The sequence below is a fragment of the Arvicola amphibius genome, chromosome 1 (genome assembly GCF_903992535.2).
Source record: "Arvicola amphibius chromosome 1, mArvAmp1.2, whole genome shotgun sequence".
NCBI lineage: Eukaryota > Metazoa > Chordata > Mammalia > Rodentia > Cricetidae > Arvicola > Arvicola amphibius.
Genome location: NC_052047.1, coordinates 70,195,998 through 70,221,528, shown reverse-complemented (window position 1 = coordinate 70,221,528; position 25,531 = coordinate 70,195,998). Strand labels below are relative to the sequence as shown.

The 25,531-nt window shown below is 49.9% G+C and overlaps 1 protein-coding gene across 18 annotated transcripts in view; it reads left to right on the top strand.

The window, feature by feature from the left end:
* Nucleotides 1-13,884: 13,884 nt before the first annotated feature.
* The window catches only part of Camk2b (calcium/calmodulin dependent protein kinase II beta), an 86,960-nt gene continuing 75,313 nt past the window's right edge, over nucleotides 13,885-25,531 (top strand). For all 18 annotated transcript variants that reach the window (XM_038321363.1, XM_038321344.1, XM_038321327.1 and 15 more), the window contains exon 1: nucleotides 13,885-13,949. In XM_038321363.1, coding sequence (XP_038177291.1) covers nucleotides 13,885-13,949 — 65 coding nt within the window. The remainder of the gene's footprint in view (nucleotides 13,950-25,531) is intronic.

The window sequence follows — 25,531 nt, the reverse complement described above, 5'->3', positions numbered from 1 at the left end:
TAGGTGTTCAAGCATGCGGCCAGTACTGCTAGGTTAAAAAGCTGGCAGAACTTCCAGGGATTTCATGAGGCAGAAGAAAAGTTTAACTCTAGGGCTGACAAGCCAGTCAGGACCCAAGGGGTTTGCCTGTGTATAAAATCCACATGCTGAGAGACTAAAACTAATAAGAAAGTTGATGAAAAGCAGAGGGGAGCTTTCAGTGATCCCCTGGTTCTGATGAGAGAAAAATGGAGTTCAGGATCTTCGTTGGTTCTGTGGAGAGCAACACCAGGTCTGACCAATGACATTGCACAATGAAACTCACAAGGGTCACGGCCCTTGGGTCTTTTTTTTATTACAGTGGCTTTCTCACTCTATAGCTGCCCCTAAAAGACAAGAGCAACCTCTATCAGTAATATATGCACATGTGTGTATACATATATATATATATATATATAGCACATAATACATACATAATATGGTGTGTATATGTACATACACGCACACACACACACACATATATATAGTGTGTGTGGAAATACAGTTGATACTTAGAATAGATGGATTTATGTGCCTGTGAAACAGGAGAGAGGATTAATGGAAATGAACTAGCAGGATTTAGAGACACAGAGGATAGGAGCGCAGAAGACATCAAAACTGGTGTACAAAGTTTTAGATAAGACATGTATGGGACATACTGGAAATCTCGAAAAGAGACACAGTCATCTCCGAAAGGTACAAAAAAATGGTAGCCAAGAAGCAAGGTTAGATTATGATCATTTTAGAGGCAACAGAATACCACAGTCCACAACCGGAGGGAGCCGATGAAGCCAAGCAGGATACAGTCTTTAAAAGAGCCTGAGCAGACTCAGATGGATGGCAGGTTTTTTAACACGTCTCAGAGGGCAATAGCATTTTCAGAATGTTGGGAAAATAGCTGCCAACCTAGAAGTTCTTAGAATTCTGTAGTGGGAATATTTTCCAAAAATGAAGATAAGTTTTTTGGGGAAAAGTTCGAAAAGTGTACATGGAACGTCTTCAGGTCTTTTGTTTCTGAGAGTAGCCACTGCACAAGCAGCACAAGCATGGAAATAGTAAATCATAAAACAACATGAAGGAAACAAGTAACCAAAGGCTACTGTGGAAGAGAATAAAAAAACAAAAATTATTTAACTGAATATAAGCAATAAAGAGGAAAATATAGCTGATATAAATAGAAAAAATTACGTAGTGGGTAGAAAATAAAGCCAGGGATTACATTAAATATAAGCAGACTAAATTATCCATGTAAAAGACCACGGTAGTTTTAGGGAAAAGCAAAAAACTACATTGTTAGAAGTTAGAAGTCCTTCCCACAGAGCTGGGTACCCTGCCCTCTCTTAGGACTGGAGGGGGAGGGGAGTGGGGGAGGGAGAAGTGGGAAGGAAATGGGAAGAGGGGAGGAAGTGGAAATTCTGAATGGTATTATTTATAAAGCAATAAAAAGTAAATTAAAAAGTTTGAAGTCTTAATAAAAATGCAGAGGTTGAAGGTAAAAGGATGGAAAATATATCCCATAAGTTGCCAAGGGGTTAAATACGTGGCCTCTTGGTACAGAGGCCATCCCTGTAGATCACATTCCGCATCCATAGTCTGATCATATTTGTGTGTAGGGTCTTCCGTAAAGACCAAGCATGTTAAAAACAGAAGGGAGCTTTCTCTTGGTCTTGGTGTCTGGAAGTCTCAGACATGTGGGAAGGGCTGGTTTCTCTGGGGCCTCTCCTTAGCATGGGAGAAGTGCCTTTCCATGCCTTCCTCAGGGGGTCTCCCTCTGCATGCCTCTGTCCAAATTTCCCTTTCTTCTAAATATGCCTGCCGAATTAGTGTCCAATACTGATCTCATCTTTCACCTCCTTGGTGTCACATTCCAGGGCACTAGGTTAGGATTTCAGTGCATTTGGGGGGGGGGGGGACATTTAGAAGCTATAGCGTGGCCAAAAGCCTCAGCCATAAGACACATTGGGGGGATGCCATGGGCTCATCAGTTGCTTCCCAGAAGTCTATTCAGAGCAGGTTCCTTCATGGAACACACAGCATTTGAGCCAACTAAGCCACACTCTGGACCCTAACAGAACTGTCCTTCAATAAAATAGGCACTAAGAAAACAAGGATAGCTAAAGATACATACCCTAGTGATGGAAGTGTGCTCACCAGAAATGCAATCTAAAATTTCACATGAACTTAGTAACTTCATAGCAGAAAGCTGACAACCTTCAAATGAGGAACAGAAACTTTGGCAGCCTCAGCAGGCAATTTTAACTCACCTCCCAGGCTAAATGGGGGAATAGGCAAACAACAACACTCAGCAAAGAGTCTGAGTAACGTGGTTAGCAACTTGGTGTGCTTGGCACGTTCAGAACACCATGCCCAGTAATGACAGAAGACACATTAGTTTCCAGTGCATATGGAGCATTACGAGAATTGATCATATGGCTGAGCCATAAGTTTCAACACATTTTAAAGGATTAGAATTATTCAGATCATGTCCCAGGAATAGAAGGGAACTTTTCTTGTTCTGTTAAAGAGTAGCTATAAAAAAAAAAAACTGACTTTAATGATGAAATATTTAAAGCGTTCCCCCTGAGATTTGGACTGGGGTGGGAAATGCAGTCACCACTACAACTCCGTGGTGTCCGGAAGACCCCACCCCATCCCCAGGGGACATACTGCAACACCCCAGCAGATGCCCAAGACCATACATAGTAGTGAGCCACATATAAAGCACGTAAGAAACCGGGAGCGGGATTATGGGGAATGTCTACAGCATGCCTACACTAAACAAAGGGTGGTTTACAGCACAGTCAAGCTGAGGCTCAGTCATGTGGGATTTCACCGTGATTCTCACGATGACAACTCAAACTATCCTTGAGAATGGAGTGGCGGTGGGGGTGAGTCTGTCAGAGTCACATCTTTTCAGTGCTGGTGTCCCCTGCCTGAAAACAATTGCTTCCTGGATTTTGCCTAGGTTTATAGCTATTTATGAGGAGTGAGGCAACACTGAAATAAGCCAGTCTGTAATATACAAACATTATAAGCCATTCCTGATAGAGATGGTGATGCCTTACTCACTGGCACCGTTCCCTCCTTGACCAGAGCCCCACCTGGCTGGGGCCTACTGCCCTGCTGGCATGACTGCCTTGCAACTTCTTGACAGACTTTCCCGACATGCCCTTCCCTCTGGTTTTCTTAGGCTCTGTTTGTTTCTCTTTGTGTTTTTCTCACATCTTCCTCAGGCCTCCTCAATGCTCCACCGTCAGAGGCCCGCCTGCCCATGCTCTCCTCCTGGGACAGTCCTGCTCCTGTCGCTGTGATCCAGTGATACTCTGGAAAGCCTTACTTCCACCTGACCCTAGGGGAATGGGTTTCTGAGAGTCCCTTAGCCTCCTCACTCACTGCCCCCCTCCCCCAGAATTTAGTCTCTATACCAAGATTATTTCACTCTTTTTTCTCATCCCTCCCTCCTGTTTCCCTCTACTCCTTACATCTCTGGGCTACCACATCCTGAATCCAAAACACCTCCCCAAAGGACCACTTCTTGTCCCCTGCCAATAAATGACATTCATAACCATTATGAATATGGTTAGCGATCCCAAAGGCGAGGTCATTGTAAACATAGTTTCTAAACTATGGTAGGGCGTTGGTTAGGCCTGGCCCCAGCAATTCACCTTGGGGTACAGAGGCATGACTAAGAAGGAAGAAAGTAAGGGGCACTGAGCAGATCCCTGGGGCGCTGGGATCCACCCAATTGCTGCAGAGGCTGATTGTGCTGGCACAAACCTGGGTCACCTGGGAAGAGGGAACTCAACTGAAGAATTGCCTCCGTCAGAATGTTCTATGGGTAAGTCTGTATGGTATTGTCTTGATTGATGGTTGATATGGAAGGGTCCAGCTCACTGTGGGCAGTGGCATTCCTGGCCATGTGGTCCTGGGTTCTTTAAGAGAGCAAGCAGTGCTTCCCCATGGTCTCTGCTTCAGTTGCTTCCCTGAGTTCCCTCAATGATGTGGAAGTATAAGCCAGATAAACCCTTTCTTCCCCAAGATTCTTTCCGTTGATGGTTTTGTTTCTTCACACAACAGAACATAACCAACAATCCACTGATGATCCAGGCAGAAAAGCAAGGGTCACTGTGATATGAACTAAATGGGGGTGCAGCTGCCACTAGGATAGGAACTAAATGGGGGTGCAGCTTCTACCGCTATACCCCAGGCCATAAGAATTTCTGGGGACATGGGGAGCGCCTTGACCCAATGACTTACCTCACTATGGCTGTCTCAGGGTCTGTCTGGGTTGGTTCTGTCCCACACTGGCCGCTGTGAGGTCTGGCTCCATTGACTAGAGGCTCCAGCAGAAGTCTTGCAGTCCATGTGTGTGGCCAGTGTAACCAGGCCAGAAACGGGCACTCGGAGAGGAGCACGGAAAGGATGGACTAAGACCTCAGTCCAGCTCGGTGCAGATAGATCTCGTATGCCGTGTGCAGCTGCATTCCAGTATACGGCATGGCCTTTGTCTTTGTCTCCCTTGGGCCCTCAAGTCCTGGTGCCCACTGGGCTGGGGTCCAGAGGAAGTGGAGCAGGACTGGGGTGTTCAAGCTCTGACCCTTGTACCAAACTCCTGAGATGCAGGGAAGGCCACATGCAGGATGCAGCCTGACAGAGACCACTGTACTCTTAGGCTGGGGGTCAGGCAGGAGCACTCTACTCTGGGATCCACAGGACCTATCCATTGTCCCCTTCTGTACCCCCCTGACCCTGCCAGGACTGAGTTATAGGGCCAGGGCAGGAGACCCAAAAGCTATGCCAAAAATGCTTGGCTCAGTCAGCCAGAAGACTCTCTGGAGGACAAAGGGAGGGACCTGAGGCTCTTAAGGGAGGAAGTGAGTTTAAAACATCCCCCATCCAAGCCTGGCACTGCTGCCCCGCCACCCTCACCTGGGAGCCCAAGGCAGGAAGATCGGAAACTCATTCAGTTCTAGTCAGCTCGAAAACCTTAGTGAAATCCTATCTCAAAGAAATTTTTAAAAGGCTGGGGGAGAAGTCTGGGACTGTGGCTCAGTGGAAGGGTAAGGGGACACATGAGGTCCTGGCGCAGTTCCCAGCTCTACAGAAAACATCCCACTTCCCAATCCAGAGGACACCAAGATCTTGGGGAGAAGATGGTGGGGCCCCCAGGAGTTCTGTCTGGGAAAAGGCCTCAGGACCCCAGGGATATCCCTAGGCAGACTAGACTTGTTCCTACACGTGGTTTGCCCAGGGCCTCATTCTGGCCTATCCTGGAGAGGGAGGCAGGGACTGAATCCCCACAGCCTCCCACCGCCTTCCTCACTGCTGCTGGCCTTCAGACAATTCCCTTAGCCACTCAGGGACTCCTCATTGCTTAGCTGCAGACTGGGATGAGAAGCTCTCAAGAAAGGCGGTTCTGTTGTGTGCCGGCCATCACCCAACACTGAGCGTGTGTCTCTGCCAGCAGCTCTCCCTAATTATGGTGGCTGTGTACAAATGGCGTTGCGTTTGTCTTCCCCACAAGGCAGGCTCTCGCATTCTCCTTGCTTATCACGTGGCCAACAGTTGCCTCCTATTGCGGGGCTCTCTCTGCCAGGCCTGTCCCCTGTGGGGGGCAATTTGGGTTGTTTCCAGTTTTCTTGGTTATAAATAGCATTGCTGTACATATCTTCATTACAGATTCCCTGCTCACCCTGAAACCCATAGCTGCAGAGCCCACAGGCATCCGGAACCCAGACTCACAGCCGTACAAACCCTTGGCAGACCTGGGAACCTTGATGAACTAGAACCTGGTGCCCAATGTCCCTGCAGATCACAGGCAAAAAACAAGAAAAATCAAAGCTACAAACGTCCTCTACCACTGTCTCCCTCAACTTTCTACACCGTGGGGTTTAAAGATCCTTTTGTATGTTTGGGAATGAGGGAGACCAGGACCAGGTAGCCAAAAACATCAACTTTTTAAAATATGTTGAAAGATCTGTGTGTGTGTGTGTGTGTGTGTGTGTGTGTGTGTGTGTGTAGAGAGAGAGAGAGAGAGGTGGAGAAGGAGGGAGAGGGAAAGAGTGTGTGTCTAGCACACTGTGTGTGCTGGGGTCTGAACTCTACCCCTCGGGTTAGTGCACCAAGCACTCTTAACTCCGGCGCCATCGCTACACCCCCACTTCACCTAGGGTTTTGGGGTTTTTCCCCTCCACATTTTCATGCTCACAGTTTTTATTTTTTAATGTGCAAATAATGTTTATAATGTTTATAATGCATTCTTATAATACATTCTTATAATACATTCTTATTGTGCAAAGTTGAACATTTATTCTGTCCTTTTTTTTTTGGAGTCAGTGTGAGTAGCTTGATTGAATTTCAGCTACATTTTCTTCATTTGTAAAGTGAGCACAATGCAGTTGCCCCTGAGTATCAGAGGGGCAAGGGCACCAGGGCCCCTCGTAGACATCGGAATCCTTAAATGCTAAATTCCCTTCTAGAAAGTGGTATAGAATTTGCATAAATCCTACACATATCCTTTCATAGACTTTATTTTTATGTACTCATTTCTCTCTCTCTGTGTGTGTGTGTGTGTGTTAGAGAGAGAGGAGAGAGAGAGAGAGAGAGAGAGAGAGAGAGAGAGAGAGAGAGAGAGGCTACACACATGCCACAATGTGCTTGTGTGTGGTGCTCAGAGGTCAACCTGGAAACCGGTTCTTGTGCTTTGCCCTGGCTCCTCCCAGCTCACTGAGGAGTGCTGGGATTGCAGGTGTGCGCCATTACATTGCCTTGTTTTTTGTTTTTGTTTTTGTTTTTTTCAGTGTGAGTTCCAGGATTGAGCTCAGGTGGTCAGGCCTGCATGGCAAGCGCCTCTACCTGCTGAGCCATCTCCCTGGCCCCTCCCATACTTTAGATCATCTCTACACGGGTTCTGATGCCCAATACAGTGTAATGCTCATAGATATTACTCTCCATTGTGTGGGCAATAATAACAAGGGAAGATGTCTGAATGTCTAGTACAGATGCATTTTCCCCAAAATAGTTTTGCTTGGGGTTTTGTTGAAGTTACAGAGGGCCAGCTGTTTCCTCCCTCCCTCCCTCTCCTGTCTCCTTTCTTTTCTTTTCCTTTGATACCTACTTTCCTGGCTTTGTTTTTTGTTTTTGTTTTTTGTTTTTTGACCAGACTTGTCAAAGATTCTTCTTATTCACTGTTTTAAAATTTGGAAGATTTTGGTTGATTGAGATCAGTGGTAGAGTACTTGCTTAGGAAGCAAGGCTTCGAATTGATTCTTCATCACAGTAAAAAAATTAAATAAATAAGAATATCTCCTTTGGTGTGGCTGGTTAGCTGCTCTGTTCCTTTGTGTTTGCTAATCTCTGATCGTCAAGAGCAGCCTCCCACTTTTCTGGGGCCGTCTTGCCTCTTTCCAGCTCCTTGAGGTGGAAACTGTAGACCGTGTCTGGTCTCACTGGTTTCCTGGTAAGTGCGCTCTAGCACAGGGCATCGCTGAGCATGGCCTTGGCCATGCCCAGGCCTCACGGTGGCAGGTGCTCTTACCCTTGTGTGTTTCTAAGTTTCTCTTCCATAGCCCCTTCTCAATAATGCTCCTGTTCAGTCAACTTGGTCTCCTTTGGCTGTTTCTTAATTTTTACATTGTCGTCAGTGGTTCTTGCTTCTGTAGAATTTTTTTGAGATTTCTTCTGTCTCCTGACCCTTTGTGGCTAAGATTGTTCCACGCGAATGAAAAAGAGTATATTCACCATATGGTATAGCAACTTGAACATACACTTTGTGTAGTTTTTAGGTTGAGGTATGAAATACACACATAATCGCATGGAATTAATGTGCACTGTATTTACATAAAATGCACCAATTTTAAGCTCCCAACATTTTAGGCAAATGTATTCACTTGTGTAACCATGGAAAAGAAAAAGAACAATTCTGTCATTCAGAACAATTCCTTTGGGCCCCTCAAGTGAATCCTGTTACCTTTTGGAGAGATGACCGCTGTTCTGAGTCTACACCCGTAGAACTCTGTAGGGATGAAATCCTGCCCTGTGCGTTTGTGTCTGGTCCAAGAGATCTGTCTGTGCTGTGAGCGTGCCAGCGAGAACCTTTTGATTCACATCGGTCTGCTCACCTGCACTCATTCTGATTCAGCTCTATGAGCAGCGTGGCCATGACAGTTCGTACACACATTCCGTTCTTTCTGTCTTCTGTTTTGATCTCCCCCAGGTCAGTGCCTGAGAGGGGAACTGTTGGGCCATAGGGAAGACATCTGTTTAGTTTTATAAAGCAGGCAAACAGTTCCTCAGAGTGGCTGTCCCAGAAGCGCTGACCACCATCAGACATTAGCTCCTGGTACTAAATGGCACCCAGAAAGGGTTGCCCACGCCCCCTAGTCCTCTTCTATGTGCTCCCCTGTCCTCGTCTACCAACCTTGCTTGGGCAGGGAGGGGATACTGGATCTTGATTGCAGAGCACGAGAACATGCTTACTGTTAACCACCAGAGCTGACTGTGCAGGGAGCCTGAAACTTTGTGGTTTCCTGACTACCGTGGTGGCTCCTTCTGTCTGGCTGTGATCAGCCTAGCTGGGGTAGCAGGCCTGTCTGTGGTCGGATTCCGGTCCCAGCCCAGCCCAGCTCCAGGCTTCTCATGTTTAGTCGGCTTGTCCGTGGATGAGGCTGCTTAAGATAGCATGGAAGGTGGCTTCAGTGCGAGTCTGCTGCCTCCCCTCCCTGAGTAGGGAGTTCCCATGACAGCAAGCCCCTAGTGTCCACTGTCCCTGGCTCCACCTGGCCATTTGGACCTGTCCTGTCAGTCTGGTCATTCTTGCTAGTATAACTGCTTGGGATGTGCTGAGCTGGGAAGAGTTTCATGTGTTCTATGTCCAGGCCTGAGGCCGTTCCAAGAGAGCAAAGGTGACATCAACCAGAATAGGCTTGGTGAGGTCACAGTGAAGGAGTCCACTCACCAAGGGGCCAGGGAGTAATAGGAGTGCTCCAGGGAATCTCAAACAGCCAGAAGCCCATACAGCGTGCAGGAGAGGGGAAGCCCGTACAGCGTGCAGGAGAGGATGCTAATCTGCAGTCTGGGAGTGCATTGACTGGGACTGTTCTTACCTCCCTCCCCTAGTCAGGGGTATGGTCTGGTTTTTTCTGGACATGGCAGTGTCCACCTTAAGCTTGGTGCCTGGTTAGCGGAGAGCAAGTCTGCAGTTACCTTAGTCTGGTGCCCTCAGGCTGAACCTTAGAGCCAGGCCTCTGGGCATTGCTCAGAGCTGACTAGAGGGCGCCATTTATCATGCCGCTGTTGGCAGTAATGGTAGGCTCACATCTCTTGGAGAACTGAAGCCAGACAGATTCTACTACAGAGGAACCACCAACAAAACACAGTGGGGCTTTTTCTGGCTCGCTCTCCCTATTCTTTTCCTTAAACACACGAGCCCACTCCACCTACAGGGCCTTGGCATAGCTGCCTCTTCTGCCAGCATCTTTTTCTCTTATGCTCTGAAGGCCATCCTCTCCGTGCCATTCAGACCTCAAGCTACGTGTCACCACCTTCCATAAACACCCACTTTGAAGGCACTACCAGCCACCCTCTTACCGATCACCCTCTGGCAGATTACTTTACTTTAAATCGGTATAGATTAGCTTCTCCAACCTAATCATAAAGGGCACGCGTGCACACATGTGGCGTTCCAAGGCTTCCGGTGGATAGTGTTGGACCCTATGTGCTGTTTGTCCCATGCATACATACAATATCGCACTCCACAAGGACTGCATGCAATCGAAGAATGGAAAGATCCTTTCTTTCTGCAATCCGCCATTTAGGGTTTTTTTTTTTTTTTTTTTTTTTTTTTTTGACTATAGCTGGTTGGGACCACTGAAATCATGAAATGTCAAGCAGTCATGGGGGAGGGCATTATCGTGTATCGAGTGTTATTGTGGAAAGCTATTTCGTGCTCTTGCCAGTTCGGACATATAAGCCCTGCAGGCACGACTACCTTGTCATTCTCTGGTGTGACTCCATGCCTGGGCAGGTCCATGCACACACTGGCACAAAGCAACTGCATCAAGGGCGACAAGGGTCACTCTTGAGCACAGCATCATAGATAAACGTCCTAGTTATAAAGACGGATCTGGCTGCCAATCCTGGACCAGCTTGGTATTCTAAGCCAGTCAGTCTGTTGTTGTCATCCATTACTACCACCGCCTCCACAATTACTGCCAATCTCACCGTCATCATCACCACCCCTACCACCACTGCCACCACCTCATACGCTGGCCACAGCGCAGACTGATGTGGACCAGGTGACAGGGAATTGATGGGCTCTTGTCTTGCTGCTCAGAAAACACAGCCTGATTTACTGGGCAGGCTGCCATGTCTGTGAATGGCGTGAGTGGTGACATACCCCTACACGGCAGCAGACCTTGGCGGTAAAGGCATCAGAAAGTGGTGGTTTTCTTTGGGAGAACGAGCCCCATGTGCATCACTTGTGGCTCTGCAGATGTGATGCTTGTTGCCATGGTGACTGTCCTAACAATAACCTTCCAGAACTGATATTCCCCACAACCACCCCAGCTGCCACCTGGGAGGGAGAACCCTCCTAGCTTACAAAAGTGAGCCCAAAGGGACACTGTGGGAGGTGGAGATGACATGGGGGTAAGGAAAGGGGGTGGAGGCGGGAGGTGGAGGAAGAGGTTGGATGAGGGAGGAGTCTGCCCCTCTGATCCCAAGCTGAAGCCAGATGAGAAGGCTGCTGGGGTCCAGGAGCAGAAAAAGTCACAGCTGGAAACCTGTCTCCTTCCTAGCCTTTTCATTTTGCCAGAGAGGAGTCCTCTGGGCCTGAAGGTAGAATGTGGGCTATGCTATCTGGGCAAGGAGAGCCTGCGTCCCTCTGGCAGCTGCCTCTTCCCCATTGTCTAATGCTGTATCATCCGCCCTTCCTGACCCATTGGGTGGCTCCAAGTGTTGCCTCTAATGCTTCAGTCTGGAGGAGGGGAATGTCAGGGGCTCCCAGGAATAGAGTGGGGGGAGAGGCTGAGGGCAAAGTGGGCTTCAGACTGCAATCTTTAGTGACTACAACTTTTTGTACAATACCACCTATCCTCTTTTGAAGGTGACCCAACCAAAGAGCACCCAGAGTGTTGCTGTGTCCTTGTCTGGTGTGTACATTTGTGTGGTTTTGTGTATACGTATGGTGCATGTATGTGTGCTTATGTGCATGTTTTTGTATGTGCATTTCTGCATGTCTGTGTATATGTGTGTGCGTGCTTTTTTTTTCTGAGACAGGATTTTTTTGGTGTAGCCCAGACTGTCCTGGAACATGCTCTGTAGACCAGGCTAGCCTCAATATGTTTGTGCAAAAATAAGATGCTTTATGGAAAATCTCAGCTACTCCTCATTTTTAATGAATTTATTTTTGTTTTATAAATATGTGTATATGTATGTGTTCCATGTAAGCATGTGTAGGCCAGAGGTCAATGTCTGTTTTCCTTGGTTACTTTCCAACTTTTTTTTTTTAAACTGAGTTTTTCATTGAACCTGGGGCTTGCCAATTTAGCTAATCTGGTCAGTAAGCCCCAGGATCTTCCACCTCCATCTCCAGTGGCATTACAAGCATCCCTTGCTTTTTATTTTCAAACAAACATATATACTAATACATACACACAGCTGGGTGGTTGGTGGCACGCACCTTTAATCCCAGCATTTGGGAGGCAGAGGCAGGTGGATCTCCGAGTTTGAGGCTAGCCTGGTCTACAGAACAAGTTCCAGAACAGTTTGGGCTACACAGAGAAACCCTTTCTCAGAAAACAAAACAAAACATTATAGGTTCTGGGGATCGAACTTGGGTCCCCATGCTTGTTCAAGCAAGAGCCTTCTCCCCAGCTCCGAGACCTCTAGGACAGCTTGCTTGACTGTCTGGCAAGTTACATCTACTGTCTCTGTGCTGTCCCGTCTAGGATAACATGGTAATGGATTGAGAATTGAACAGTAAAATATGGGTAACATTCAGGCGAGTACAGTCAAGGGCAGCTACCGTTAAGATTCAGACACCAGGACCACTGGTGGGAGGGTGTGTGACTTGGTAGCCAGAAGACAGCCTAACTCACCAAGGGGTGCAATTTTGTCTTGTTGTTTTGCTAATTGTACTCCATTGTGCAGCCTGCCTCCTTCTCCTTCCAGAGCTCAGAAAGAGCAGAAGCAGCTGCTCTCAGCAGGTGCTACAGAGGTTACATCACTCCCAAGAGCAAGCTTCAGCCTGACCTTCACCCTTTCCCTACCCTTCCCCATGCCTGTTGCATGGCCCGGGGTCCTCCATGTCTAAGCTCATACCTTTTGGCACAATGAGGTTTCTCTTCCTGCTTGGGTCCTGCTGATGTCAAGGCAAGGATTCCTGTTTTCTCAGCTAGACACTTCTCAATGGGACATACTTGCCCATGCGTGTCTCTTGTTCTCTAGCTGTTGGTCTTCTCGTGGAGGCTGAGTCTGGTCACCCATGATAGGGACTTTCCAGGAAGCCTGTTATCACCTGTCAACACTCTGTCAAATCTGCGTTTTGGGAAGACCCCTAGCTGCAGCAAAGAACCCTCATTTGCTCCTTCATCTAAGAAGACACTTGCTAGGATATCCACCAAATCTGCTCTTGGGGAATCAGTAAGGGGAAAGAATCAAGGCACCTGCCAAGGCCATCCAAGCTGACTGGAGTGTCCCCTCCCAACTGCCTCCTCCCGGGGTGAAGGGGGGAACCTGGCCCCAAACACAAGGAGTCTAGTTGGTGATGCTGGCCAAAGGGATGCTTTTGTGGGAATCTGCCTGTGTCCCCCTTCCTTCAGGGCCACTTTCAAGAGAGACTGGAAAGAGGAGAAAGAATGGAGGCTTCTCTTCCTGGTCAGAGCAGAGGCAAAGGGCTGGACCAAGCTATCTGGGCAACAGGAATCCCTGACAAGAGCAGAGCAGCCCCTGTTTTGCTGGCTCAAGGCCCCATCTGGACTTGTTCACCCCAGGACAGAAGGCACCTTAATCACCAATCTCAGGAGAAGCAGGGAAGAGGCTTGGGACCACTGCCAGCAAACCTCATCCTTTCCCCCTCCTCCCATTTCTCCAGGAGACTCATGGGCAGCTCTGCCAGGCCAGGCAGAAAGAGTCTGGCAGCATCTTATGAGGGATGAGGGTACGGGGAACATAGGACCCCAGCGGAGGGCAACAGATGACCCCTCCCAAATGGGATGCAGTTCTTTCTTTCTATTTAAAGGAGGTGGGCCGTTAGGGGAAGAAGAGTCTGGGTTCACAGTTCAACTGCAGTAGTGGAAAAGCCAGCCCAGTGGCTTGTCCGTGCAGGGCGCGGGCCTAGAGGGGCAGACGCAGTGCGTGGGCACCGCGTGGTGCAGCCCATGTGCTGGGACAGGGCGCGGGCACGGGTGGGATTGCATGGTGCGGGCGCAGTGCGGGTGCCGGCGCGGGCGCGACGTGTGTGTGAGTGGAGCCGCGGTGAGGGTGCAGGGTGCGGGCGCAGTGCGCGTGCAGGCGCGGGCGCTAGTGCAGGTACAAGGCGCGGGTGCGGTGTGTGTGCGGGTGCAGGCGTGTGTAGGGTGCGGGTGAGGCGCGTGCAAGGGGCCGCGGGAGGGGCGGGCGCGGCGGCGACAGCGGCGCCCGCGCCTCTGCGCGCGTAGGTGTGCGGCGCGCTCCTGGCGGGGACAGAGCGAGCAGATCTCGCGTGCGCTCGCCGCCCGGCGCAGCCCAGCCCGGCCCCCGCCCGGCGCCGCGAGCCGAGGTGTCTCCCGCGCCCGCGCCCGTGTCGCCGCCGTGCCCGCGAGCGGGAGCCGGAGTCGCCGCCGCCCGAGCGCAGCCGAGCGCACGCCGAGTCCGATCGCCGCCGCCATGGCCACCACGGTGACCTGCACCCGTTTCACCGACGAGTACCAGCTATACGAGGATATTGGCAAGTAAGAGCCTCAGCGCGCTTGGGCTGTCCGCAGACCCCGGGGAGCGGGGACCCCATCGCCGCCGGCTCCGCGCGCACTGCGGCCCCGCGCGCCCCCGGCTCCTTAGGGCTGCGGGCCCAAGCTCACTGCCCCGTGCCGCCCGGACCCCCGAGCCTCGGGTTCTGGACCCCTGCTGCCCCACCGCAGCACGTTCGGCCCTGCCCTGTGCCATAGCTTGGCTGGGACCGAGACTCGAGGATCTGGACTCGGCGTGGCGGGGGCGGCAGCAGGTGTCCCCTGAGCGCCGGGCAGACGTGACGCATTTGGCGGCGGGGAGGTCAGAGACAAGCGATACGCGGGGGCGGCTGCCAGGCCTAGAGTGCCCGAGGGGTCGGCCATGGCCCCAGGGGGTCGTCCACAGTCCTGTCCTCACCCCCACCCGAGCGGCTGGCGGCAGCGGTGGCGGACCCGCTCCGCGCCTGCTCCTCGCGTGGCCCCATCTGCTCTGGGGGAGCAGCGTGGGAGCAGCTTCTGCCTTGGGTCCCTTGGGGAATCTGGGTTCTGGCTGATTTTTTCCCCCAGATTCTTCTGGAAACAAGAATTTGGAGGGGGTGGACGAGGTCAGGGAGCCAGGATCAGGCCATGGGGTGGGGGGTGAGAGAGTGAAGCCCGGAACCAGTTGGGCCTCTGATTTCAGGGTCATCGAGGCAGACAGAGGTTGGCTTCTGGGCCGTTTTATTTTATGTTATTTTTTTTTTTCTCCTGTGATGGGAGGGTTGGGGGAGGGACTCCGAAGGCGTATTTCGGGTACGGCCTCGTGGGGAACAGGTGCCCTGGCGCAAAGACCTGCTCCGCAGCACGAGCAATATGGGGGTTAAGCTATGGTTTAAAGCGTCCAGACCTGCATTTGCCCCTAGGGTACCTGAAACACCAAAGTCCCCCAGGGGCCTCGTGTCAGGCCTGGAGCTTCTCTCTGGGATTTAAGGTGACTGCAGGGGCATCCTTAGGTGCTAGCTGCATAACTCCAGAGCTGGGTCCTCCTTCCCACTCCCTGTCCCCTCCCCCATCCCTCCTGCACCGTGGGGGCGCTGGCGAGATTTCCTCTTACACATCCAGCCGCAAATCCTTTTTTTTCCTTTACTAAAAAAGCGTCTGAAAGCTTGTGGTGGGCGAGGGACGCTGATCATTGATAATTGTGGAGTGCCCAGCTGGAGGAGTGTGGGGGTGTGTGCATTCCCCACTTCTTCCTGCACGTGCCCAGAGGATTTGGGTCAGGCCTGGGGGGGTGGCGGTGAGGAGCCAAGTGGAGTGACAGGAGGAAGCCTATGCCAGATTGCAAGGACCGAGGCTGGGTGGACCTGAACAGCCATCCCGGCACTTCTTCTCCAGGGGTCCTCTTATACTTGGAGTCATTGAAGAAGCTACCAGTAGCCAGTGGGGGCTGTACTCTGCGAGGAAGAGGTGATGGCTGGGAGTCCTCAGGTGGGGGTGAGGCAGCCTCGATGTTATGGAGGGGGAAACCCTTCAGACCTAATTGATGCTGTAAGAGGGGTCTTGCCCATTTCCTCAACAGCTGTCTTGTGCAGCCGGAGGCAGGTGGCGGTTGCCAAAACAGAGCGGTGGGAAGTCTCTCCTTCCTAGGGAACCTGCTTGTATCCTTCTGTGTGCCCAGGAGCCTGTATCCCCACACTGGGCCTCTTGGTATCTTCTGAGCAGTCCATGTCAAGAGATCATAACCTGCAGGTCACCTAGCTGGTCTGTGTCTCCACCTTGGTGCGAGCTGTCCTGCACTGAGTAGCAGCATAAAGTGGTCGCTGCCACCCCCGCTGGGAAGTGGAGGCTGAAGGGTGACATTTGCAGTAGGCACAGGTGAGAGCTGAGACTGCCAGCTCCTCCCTAGGTACAAAAGAATGAACACTCACCCAAGTGTGGGGACGCCACACAGGTGCCAGGTGAGACCCAAGCCTGGTGTGGAAGGCCAGCTAGTCAGGGGTGGTCATTTCAGCCTAGCATACCTTTGTGGAGACTGATGGATGCCAGGCCCCAGGGATGGGCAAGGAGAGGAATGAAGGGGATGTTGCCCTCAGGATAAACTGTGGGAGCTCACCAGTCCCCCTAACCGCTCCCCCCCCCCCCGTAGCCATGTTGGCTAGTTGTTGACGGTGCCTGCCTGGGGCACAGTTGGTGCCGCTTCACAGCCCCAGGTAGACACATCCAAGTTTATTTAAAGCTGGAGCTCCTGGCTTCCAGTCAGGAGATGCTGAGTCCCCTGCTTGGCCAAAGGGTTGGTCCCAGGCCTACAGCTGCTCTTGGTTGTCTGGTGGCAGCTCTGGGCTTTCTCTCGGATCCAGATATCTCCTTCCTCAGGCCTGGGCAGCAGGTGGGCTGGCAGAGGGGAATGGCTCTCTGGGGCCCCGCCTGTGAGACATCTCAGCGTGTGTCTTTCTTTGTAGCTAGTTCTTGCCTGGGGGTTCATAGGCTGGGGTGCAGATACCATGAACCCAGGGTCCCAGAGCAAGGACTGTGCAAAGTGGGGGAGCCTTCAGTCCACATGGAGCTGCATTAGGGTACTTTAAATTATTTTCTTATTGGATGTGTTTTAAAAATTTAGAAACCCAGGGAACAATAAACATTGGTGTCTCTTTTTCCCAGAACTGACAATTGTTCACCACTTTTTCTTAAAATCCTGTCTTAAAATTATATCAAGTGATGCATTACAAATAAATATTAAATAGCCCGCTTTCTCCTCTCTTGGCTCAAGCACTCCCGTTCTTCGCTGCCTTCATATCCTTATCAGCATATAATCATTCCCAGGTTTCTCATAACTTAATGTGAAAATCCAGAGCTGATTTTCTGTTAGGATTGTCTTGCGGACATCCGTGGCCCTGACAGGCCGTGGCCGTGGCTGCCACGTGGTGATCGTGGTACAGGCACCATGTATTATCTGCTCTGCTCCTCACGGAAATCGAGGCTGCCTCCTTCCTGTTCCTTCTCCCTCGTCACATGACCAGCTCTGTGCACATAGTTGCCGGTGCAAGGGATGAGAGTTACTTTGGTGTTTGCCCCTGGTGGTAGGGTTCCTGGTGAGGCTTTACCATGCCTTGCCGTGCCCACTTCCACTGGCTCCCAGCCCGATGCACCAGCCCTGGCTTTGGCTGATAGGAAGTGCCGACGGTAGAAAGTTCACGAAGTTCTGTATTAATGCATGTGAATTTTCCACTTTCTGAGGACGGTTGTCTTATTAAAATATAGGTGGTCTCCCTGGAGAAAAGCACTTCCGTAGGTTTGGATATAATTTGGGGGTTTGTGGACACACGTACTTTGGGAGAGAGGGCATTGGGATCTTGGCCTATAGCTTAGTTCCTATTTAATGTTATTTTTATGACAGCATCTATGGTGACTTGCTACCTCACCAAGCCTGGGCTGTGGAGACCACCCTTGACCTTCAGCCCAGAGAACCCGCCACCATTCTTGGCCCCACCCCCTAGGCCCAGAGCTGACCTTAATGTGTCCTTGACTCCGCCTCCTGCCCCCAGTCAGCATCCCTTGCAGGCTGGGGTGTCTGTGTGCTGCCTGCTGTTGCTGGTTCTTCTGACCTGCTCTGGACCGCTGGGTGGCCTGCTGGATACTTGATAAACTTAGGACATCCAGGGCAGCTCAGCGTTGGGTGCTACCTTGTGTTTCCTCTTGTGTTGGCTTTCTCCCTCCCGCCTTGGAGGACCCCACACCCTTTCTGCCTCAGGGCCTTTGCTAGGGCTGCCCCCCATCTGCTTGTGCCCACCACGCCACCTACACTGTTCTGTGTTGTCTTGGGTGCTCTGGGCCTGGACTACTTACTCACATGATAGCAGAAGCTGGGACTCCTGCCTGGGAGCTGAGTCCCAGGACTTGGCCAGAGTGGGTTTCACATCATCTGAGGGGATGGGATAATTGGACCTCTGGCCTTTGCCTAATGGTTTGCTCTTCAGAATGAGCCCTGGTCTTGATTCTCTAATATAGGGTAATTTAAAAAGAAATCGCACATGCTAGCTTTGCTGGCAAGATGCGCATTAAGGTGACGCTAGTTTAGTTACTATTTAATGGTATTTTTATACCATAACCTACTTTGCTGGGAGCTAAGAATACATCTGCATGCCTGCCACCGGACTCTGTTCTGGTGACAGTTGCTAGCACTTCACTGGTGCTTATTATATTAACTTGATGGATCTGCGGAACAGGTACTGTGGTCCTTCCTAGTTTACAGGGGAGATCGCAAGGGGCACGGAGAAGGTCAGGGTTTCCATTGAGGGGTTTGTTCTGAAATCCAGTTCTGCTCACTGCGGCTGACAGAGCCACTCTGTTCTGTGCGTCAGAAGCATCCTCACTCAGCTGGCAGACTCTTGGCTAGCCTGTGGCCCCCTCAGACCCTAGGCTCCTGGGGACCGTGACCGTCTTTCAGCCAGTGGCTTGTCTTGCTGTCCTTGTGCATTCCCAAACCCAGGGCCCTGTCCATAGTTCCTTTGTGAAAATGTCACTTCTTTCTTCACCTCTCCCTAACCACTAACACTCTGACCCCATTCGAGACCAGTAGGACTTAGAATTTTATTTTATTCGTTAAATAAACTAGGGTAATATAGTCCCATTATGAAAAAGTCAAGTAATACAGAAATATATGCAGTAGAATGTGGCCCTTTGCTATAATCCACCCCCTGAGAAAGCATGACTGTCAGCGTAAGGGTACGTGTGTATGTATAACCATAGTGCATACACATCTATTGCGTGTTTATAATTTGAAAACAGGCAGGCTCGCCATGTATGTAGCATGATTTTGTTTATCCTGACATGTCTCCACAGCCCCTCATGTCAGAAAGCCAGCCTTCTGCCCTGATGTTCATGTGTGCGCAGGAGCATATGGAGGCCGGAAGTGAGGTATCTTCCTCGGTCATTCTCCACCCTGTTTGCTGACACAGGGTCTCTCCCTAAGGCTAGACTATTGGGCCTATAAGCCTCGGGACCCTCCTGTCTCTCTCCCCTACAGCACAGGGATTAAGGCACACGTAACCAAACCCAACTTTTTCCCTGGGTGCCGGGGAGCTGAACTTGGGTTCTCATGTCTGCGTGGCAAATGCTGTACTTACTGCCTGAGCCATCTCCTGAGCCCACTCATGTTAGAACGTCTTTCGGGTGGGCACGGACTGTGCCTCTGTAGAAGAGAGATAGATGGCTGTACAACCCTCAGCCATCTTTTCAAAACCAAAATTTGGCACCAGTCGTGTGCTAGGTGGTGGAGAATGAGAAGACCCTTATTTGAAGTCAGAGCCCATTTGGTCGTTAGAAACATGGGATGGCACTGAAGGAGGGGCTGTGCGCTCAGTGTAGCTTTGGGCTCTGGTAGGGAAATCCTTGTCAAAGTCCAGGTCATTGGTACTCAGGGAACTAGGGTAGAAGGACTGAGTGGAGATCCCAGAGCAGTTTCCGGCCCTAGGAGAACCCCCTTCAGCTTATATCTTCTGGTCCAACAAGACCTGTGGCCTTTCCGGAAATTTTAAATATAGCTCCAAACCTAACCCTGCTTTTCTAGCTCCTTTACAGACCAGAAATCTGATGTGTTCTCGGTGAAGCATCTGGTTTGCTCTTCTCTTTTTGAGACAGGGTCTCAGATAGCCCAGACTGGTCTTGAGCTTCAGCTAGTCTTGAATTCTTGATCCCCCTGTCTCCACCTCCTGATTGCTGGGACTACAGGCTTGAGCTACCACACCCAGCTTTGGGAAGCCATCTTTTACAGCTGACGCCACTTTGTTAGTGGTGAGACGGGATGCATTATGTATCAACTTGGTTTTTCAAGCGTTATCATATGGGCATAGTACATACAAGCTTATATTTTAGGCACCTGAGAATCTGAATTTATTGATAATAAAAACATCTTTTTCTGTCAGAGGTGGCGTTACCAGCTGCATTATTTCCTGGGTTAGAGTCACAAACTTGATCAGGGCTCATCTGCCCTTGGACAGGGTGCTTTAGTATTGGCATAATGATCCTGAGATAACGAAATTATGATTCTTTGTCAGACTAGGTACACATTTCTGTTGAGTTCTAGAACAGAGTGGTAAGAGCCAGGCAGTGATTTAAGTTTGCGTTATAGGAGAGCTCAAGGTCCACGGTTTGCACAGGGCTGAACTTTGAACCCCTCCGACATTGTCCTCACATTTTGTGAACAGCGCCTTAAGCCTAGAGCGGAGAGGTGGGCTCTGCCCTCGGGGAGATGCCAGCTGTTACGGCGTGCTGACATGTGCGTCAACAGTGCCTTTTGCGACAAGGAGCCAACATATTCAACGGCTTAGGGACCATGTCTTGCATGTAGTAGGTGGCAGCAGTGGCTCAGCAATGCCGTGGGCCACTCAAGCCTTACACCTGCAGATGAGGGTCCTCACGGGTACCCAGATGGCTAGTCCAAGTGGTCTGCTGACGTTGCCAAGTGGAGAGGCACATCCACGGGCTTCCAGCCTGTAGGCGACTTGCATCCTCCCGCTATCTTGTAATGGAATACTTCCCATTATTTCTTGCACTCTAAGGGACTTTGATGCCCAGAGTCTGGAGGGTTTGGTCCAGACCGTTTGTTAGAGGACTTGGTGTAGTAGAAGCAAGGTCTGCAGAAGGAGAGACTAGGGGAGTAGTTTTCCCCCTGGGCAGGGAGCGTCTCAGCTTCACCCCAGCCCACCTCATCAGATAAGGGGGGCAAACACCAGGAAGTCACCTCATCAGATAAGAGAGGGAAATGCCAGGAAGTCTGCAAACTTCCCAGGTGGCTCCTTGTTCTCCGAAAGCCTCACTAACAGCATTTGGAACTTTTGTGTTTTCTGTTGATGTACAATGACGTGAGTCCCTATGCTATACATGCGTTTAGAACAGCACCGTCCGGAAGAAAGAAAATCTAGTCACACAGGGAAGCTACTAGTGTGATTTAGAATTTTCTAATACTTAAAAAAAATCAAAAGACAGTAAACGAATTTTAATAATGTATTTAACATATTCTCATATATAGTTCGACATGTAATCTATGACAAATTGTTACATGTTTTGCATTCCTTTTTTATACCATGACTTTGAAACCCGCTGTGATCGTACACTCACGGCGTGTGTCAGCTTGGAGCAGCCATAGGTCAGGTGCTGGTGTTGGCCTGATGGTGGTGGTTGTCAGACTGGAGGTTGTTGCTTCTTTTGAGGGTGGTAGTTACAGTCTGCTCCCGATTTCTACCCTCTCCGTAGACTTGTTCATTCATTGTACAAATCTGATTGCATGCTCACCATCTGCCAGGATTCTTCTGGCTGCTCAGGAAGTAATAGTGAGCAAAGCAGCCAAGGGTGCCTGCCTCCTACAGTGGAGGGACATGGGTGAAAGACATAAGGGCTTAGGAAACCACCTTCTAGGGCAGTATGTGATGGGCACCTGCTAGGGAAACATGTGATGGGCAACACGTGATGGGCACCTGCTAGGGTAACACGTGATGGGCACCTGCTAGGGTAACACTTATGGGCATCTGCTAGGGCAACATGTGATGGGCACCTGCTAGTGTAACATGTGATGGGCACCTGCTAGGGTAACGTGATGAGCACCTGCTAGGGCAACATGTGATGAGCACCTGCTAGGGCAACATGTGATGGGCACCTGCTAGGGCAACACGTGATGGGCATATGCTAGGGCATCACATGATGGGCACCTGCTAGGGCGACATGTGATGGGCACCTGCTAGGGCATCACGCGATGGTCACCTGCTAGGGCGACATGTGATGGGCACCTGCTAGGGTATCACGTGATGGGCACCTGCTAGGGCAACACGTGATGGACACCAGCTGGGACAACACGTGATGAGCACCTGCTAGGGCAACTTGTGATGGGCATCTGCTAGGGTGACACGTGATGGGCACCTGCTAGGGCAACACGTGATGGACACCAGCTGGGACAACACGTGATGAGCACCTGCTAGGGCAACATGTGATGGGCATCTGCTAGGGTGACACGTGATGGGCACCTGCTAGGGCGACACGTGATGGGCACCTCTTGGAATCTGGGAGCATCAGGTCGGAGGAAGGGGTGAATCTGTAGACAGAGTAGTAGGGTCAAGAGAAAGGAATGCTAACCTCTCTTGGACCAGGAAAGACAGAGGTGGCATTACTACCCACAGAGGGGAGTACACAGAAATATGAACGGTTGTGTGCCGACGGTTAGATAACCTCGGTGATCTTGAAAGATGCTTAGACAGACACAGACTACTGGCTCAGGATGGAATAGAAAATCAGAATAGACCTGTACTAGAGGTTGTATTAGTAATTCACCATGGCCTCCATGGTCGTCCCAGTTGACTTCAGTCAGAATGATGCTGGTCCATGATAGTATCCTAATGTTAGAAGGAATTAGTTAGACACTGATGTTAGAAGAAAACTGCAGATGAGTGTCCTTTACAATATAAATGCAACTTCCTAAACAAATTAATAACACTAACCTCTCAACACATGAATCGATGATACAATATGACAAATAGGATTTATTTTAGAAATGGCAAGTGCTGGTTTAACATTCAGAAAGAAATCTCTCTACTAGATGGTGTGGATAGAATAAAAAGGAAACCCTACGACCATCCCAGTGGATACAGAGAAACCATTTGCATTGGCTACTTAGAATTTTATGTGTGCAGTAATGTGTGTGTGTGTGTACATGTGTGCATGCTATGGTGTGTGTGTACATGTGTGCACGCTGTGGTGTGTGTGTACATGTGTGCACACTGGTGTGTATGTGTGTGTACATGTGTGCACGCTGTGGTGTGTATGTGTGTGTGCATGTGTGCACACTGTGGCGTGTATGTGTGTGTACATGTGTGCACTCTGTGGTGTGTATGTGTGTGTACATGTGTGCACGCTGTGGTGTGTATGTGTACATGTGTGCATGCTGTGGTGTGTGTGTGTGTGTGTACATGTGTGCATGCTGTGGATTTACATATGTGCTGGGGCCAGAGGTTGATATCAGATACCTTCTTTCGTTGCCGTCCATCTTAGTTTTGGGGACAGGGTCTCTCACTGAGTCTAGAGCCCATGCATCTCGAGACAGGTTGGCCAGTGAGCTCTAGGAATCCACCTGCCCACTCTCCCTCCTCTACCCCAGAGCTAGGGTTATAAACACACAACCTTGCCCACCTTTTAAGTGGGTGCTTGAGATCTGAACTTAGGTCTGTTGGCATGGCAGGCACTTTTACTAATCCATCTCCCAGGCCCCTCTGTTGGTTATTTTTCTCATTTCTGTAACAGAATACCTGGCAGAAGTACCGTAAAGGAGGGGGGACTGATTTGAGCTCACAGCTCCAGGAGATTTCAGTCCATAATGTGGAGGGATGTGGCACAGTGGTGTTGGGAGCATGAGTAGAGCCCCCACTTCTCCACAGTACCCATAGGCAGAGCTTAAAGGAGCCAGCTCTGGGTTTTCATTTCCAAGACCTGCCCCTAGAGCCTTACTTCCGCCGACTGGATGCCACAGACAGTGCCACCAGCTAGGACCAAACCTTCAGCACAGGACCTGTATGCTGAATGTAAGTCTGCACTCAAGCTGTATCAGCATTTGACAAAATCATATATTCTCTCTTGACTTCAAAACAGAACAAAAATATTGCAGACTGGAGTAGAAGGAGACAGAAGGTGTTTGTGAGAATCCTCAGTGACATCACCCTTATTCATAGATCACAGCGATGAGGTTCACAGCCGTGAGGTGGCCAGGGATATTTGTGTAAGAAAAAAATATTAATCAGATTGGAAAAAATAGATAAAACTGATTGCAGATGACTCAATCTTGTACAAAATTTCAAGAAATGGATTTAAGACTGTTAGAGAAAAAAAAAACCAGCTAATTTCAGTATAGTGATACAAAAGTCTATCATAATTCATCAAATGAAATATTGTGCTAAGTTTTACAAAAGAGGAGTTGGGGGTAAGGCCAGTGGTGCCTAAGGCCCTGGGTTTAATGCCCACTACCACAAAGAAAAATGCAAAAGAAGAGAAGAATTTGTACATTCAAAACCACAAACCACGTATTTTTGTAAAGACCAAAATAAACGGAACAACACCTCCTGGTCATGGGTTGCGGGCTTACGACTATTAAGGGCTATGTCGCCACCTTTCCATTCCTGAAACGCGATACTGCAGGAGGCTGGCTTATGGGAGATTGACTGCAGTCCTCGGTCACTGGCCTGGCTGCTTCTGGGCTCACTCGGGGTGCAGCAGACAGCCGTGACGGGCGCATCAGCTGGAACAGAGGGTTTTACCTCAGTGCGCGCAGGAAGCAGGAAGCAGGCAGAAGTGCCTCTTCTTTTCCAGCCTCCCACCCTGTGAGCTCCAACTAGACCCCACTTTCTACTTCCTACCACCTTCCAGGGATGTGTTCACACTTTGAGTCCATCAGTGATTGACACATTGATAAGTTAGCCTCAGAATCCCTCAGGCCCAAAACCTGTCAGCCGCCCTCAAGCCTTGGGGTCCTTCAGATTCAAATCACAGCGTGATGGTTCAAATTTAACTACAGAGCCTTTTTGTTGTTTACTTTTTTGTATCTTTGAGACAGGGTTTCTCTGTGTAGCCCTGGCTGTCTTGAAACACCCTGCGGACCAGGCTGGCCTTCAGTCCCACCTGCCTCTGCCTCCCGAGTGCTGGGAATAAAGGCGTGCGCTATACCCGGTTTAACCAGAGTTTCAGTATAACGCCTGGAAGAGTCTACTGTCCTTCTTTCAACCAAACGACAAATTTGTCCTGAAATTTACATGAGTTTTAGGAAATTTGAGGGATCCAGAATAACCAAAATGGCCGAGCAGTGGTGGTGCACGCCTTTAATCCCAGCACTCAGGCAGCAGAGGCAGGTGGATCTCTGTGAGCTCAAGGCCAGCCTGGTCTACAGAGAAAGTTTCAGGATAGCCAGGGATACAAATAAGTCATTTCTTGAAAAAAAAAATGAACTTAAAAACAGAGTAGCTAAAACAATCTTATAAAAGAAAAAAAATTGGAGGCTCTAGTATCTTGGTTTCAGAACGACAAAAATTAGAGCTGCCAGGACATTGTAACATTGGCACAAAGATGACAGAAGGCCAGCGAATCCAAACTGGATGCCCGGAATACATCTGTACCTTTATGCTCGATTTTTGTTTGGTTGTTTTGGTTTTGCTGGTGCTGTGAACTGAACACGGGACCTTGTGAGTTCGAGCCAGTCACTGAGCTGCCTCCTGCCCATCCACGGATGCTCGGCAGGGACACCCAGCCAGCCTAGTGGGGGAAGAATCACGGCTCATTCAACAAAGGGATACCTGGGTCATTGTTCATTGTGGTGGGACATGTCTGCAAATCCCATAACTGCCGAGACTGAGGCAGGAGGATTGTGAGCTCAGGATGCGCAGAACAAGACTGTGTTTCGAAACAAAGTCAAACGGTACCAGATGCAAAAGAACGCAGCTGAAACTGACACTATACAAAATGATCTCAAGATGGACCGTAGGTTAAGATGTAGGGATAAAACCATAAAGCTCCTAGGTGGCAACAGTTGTTTAGCTACAACACTAAAATAGGAGCAACAAAAGAAAAACAGGTAAATTGGA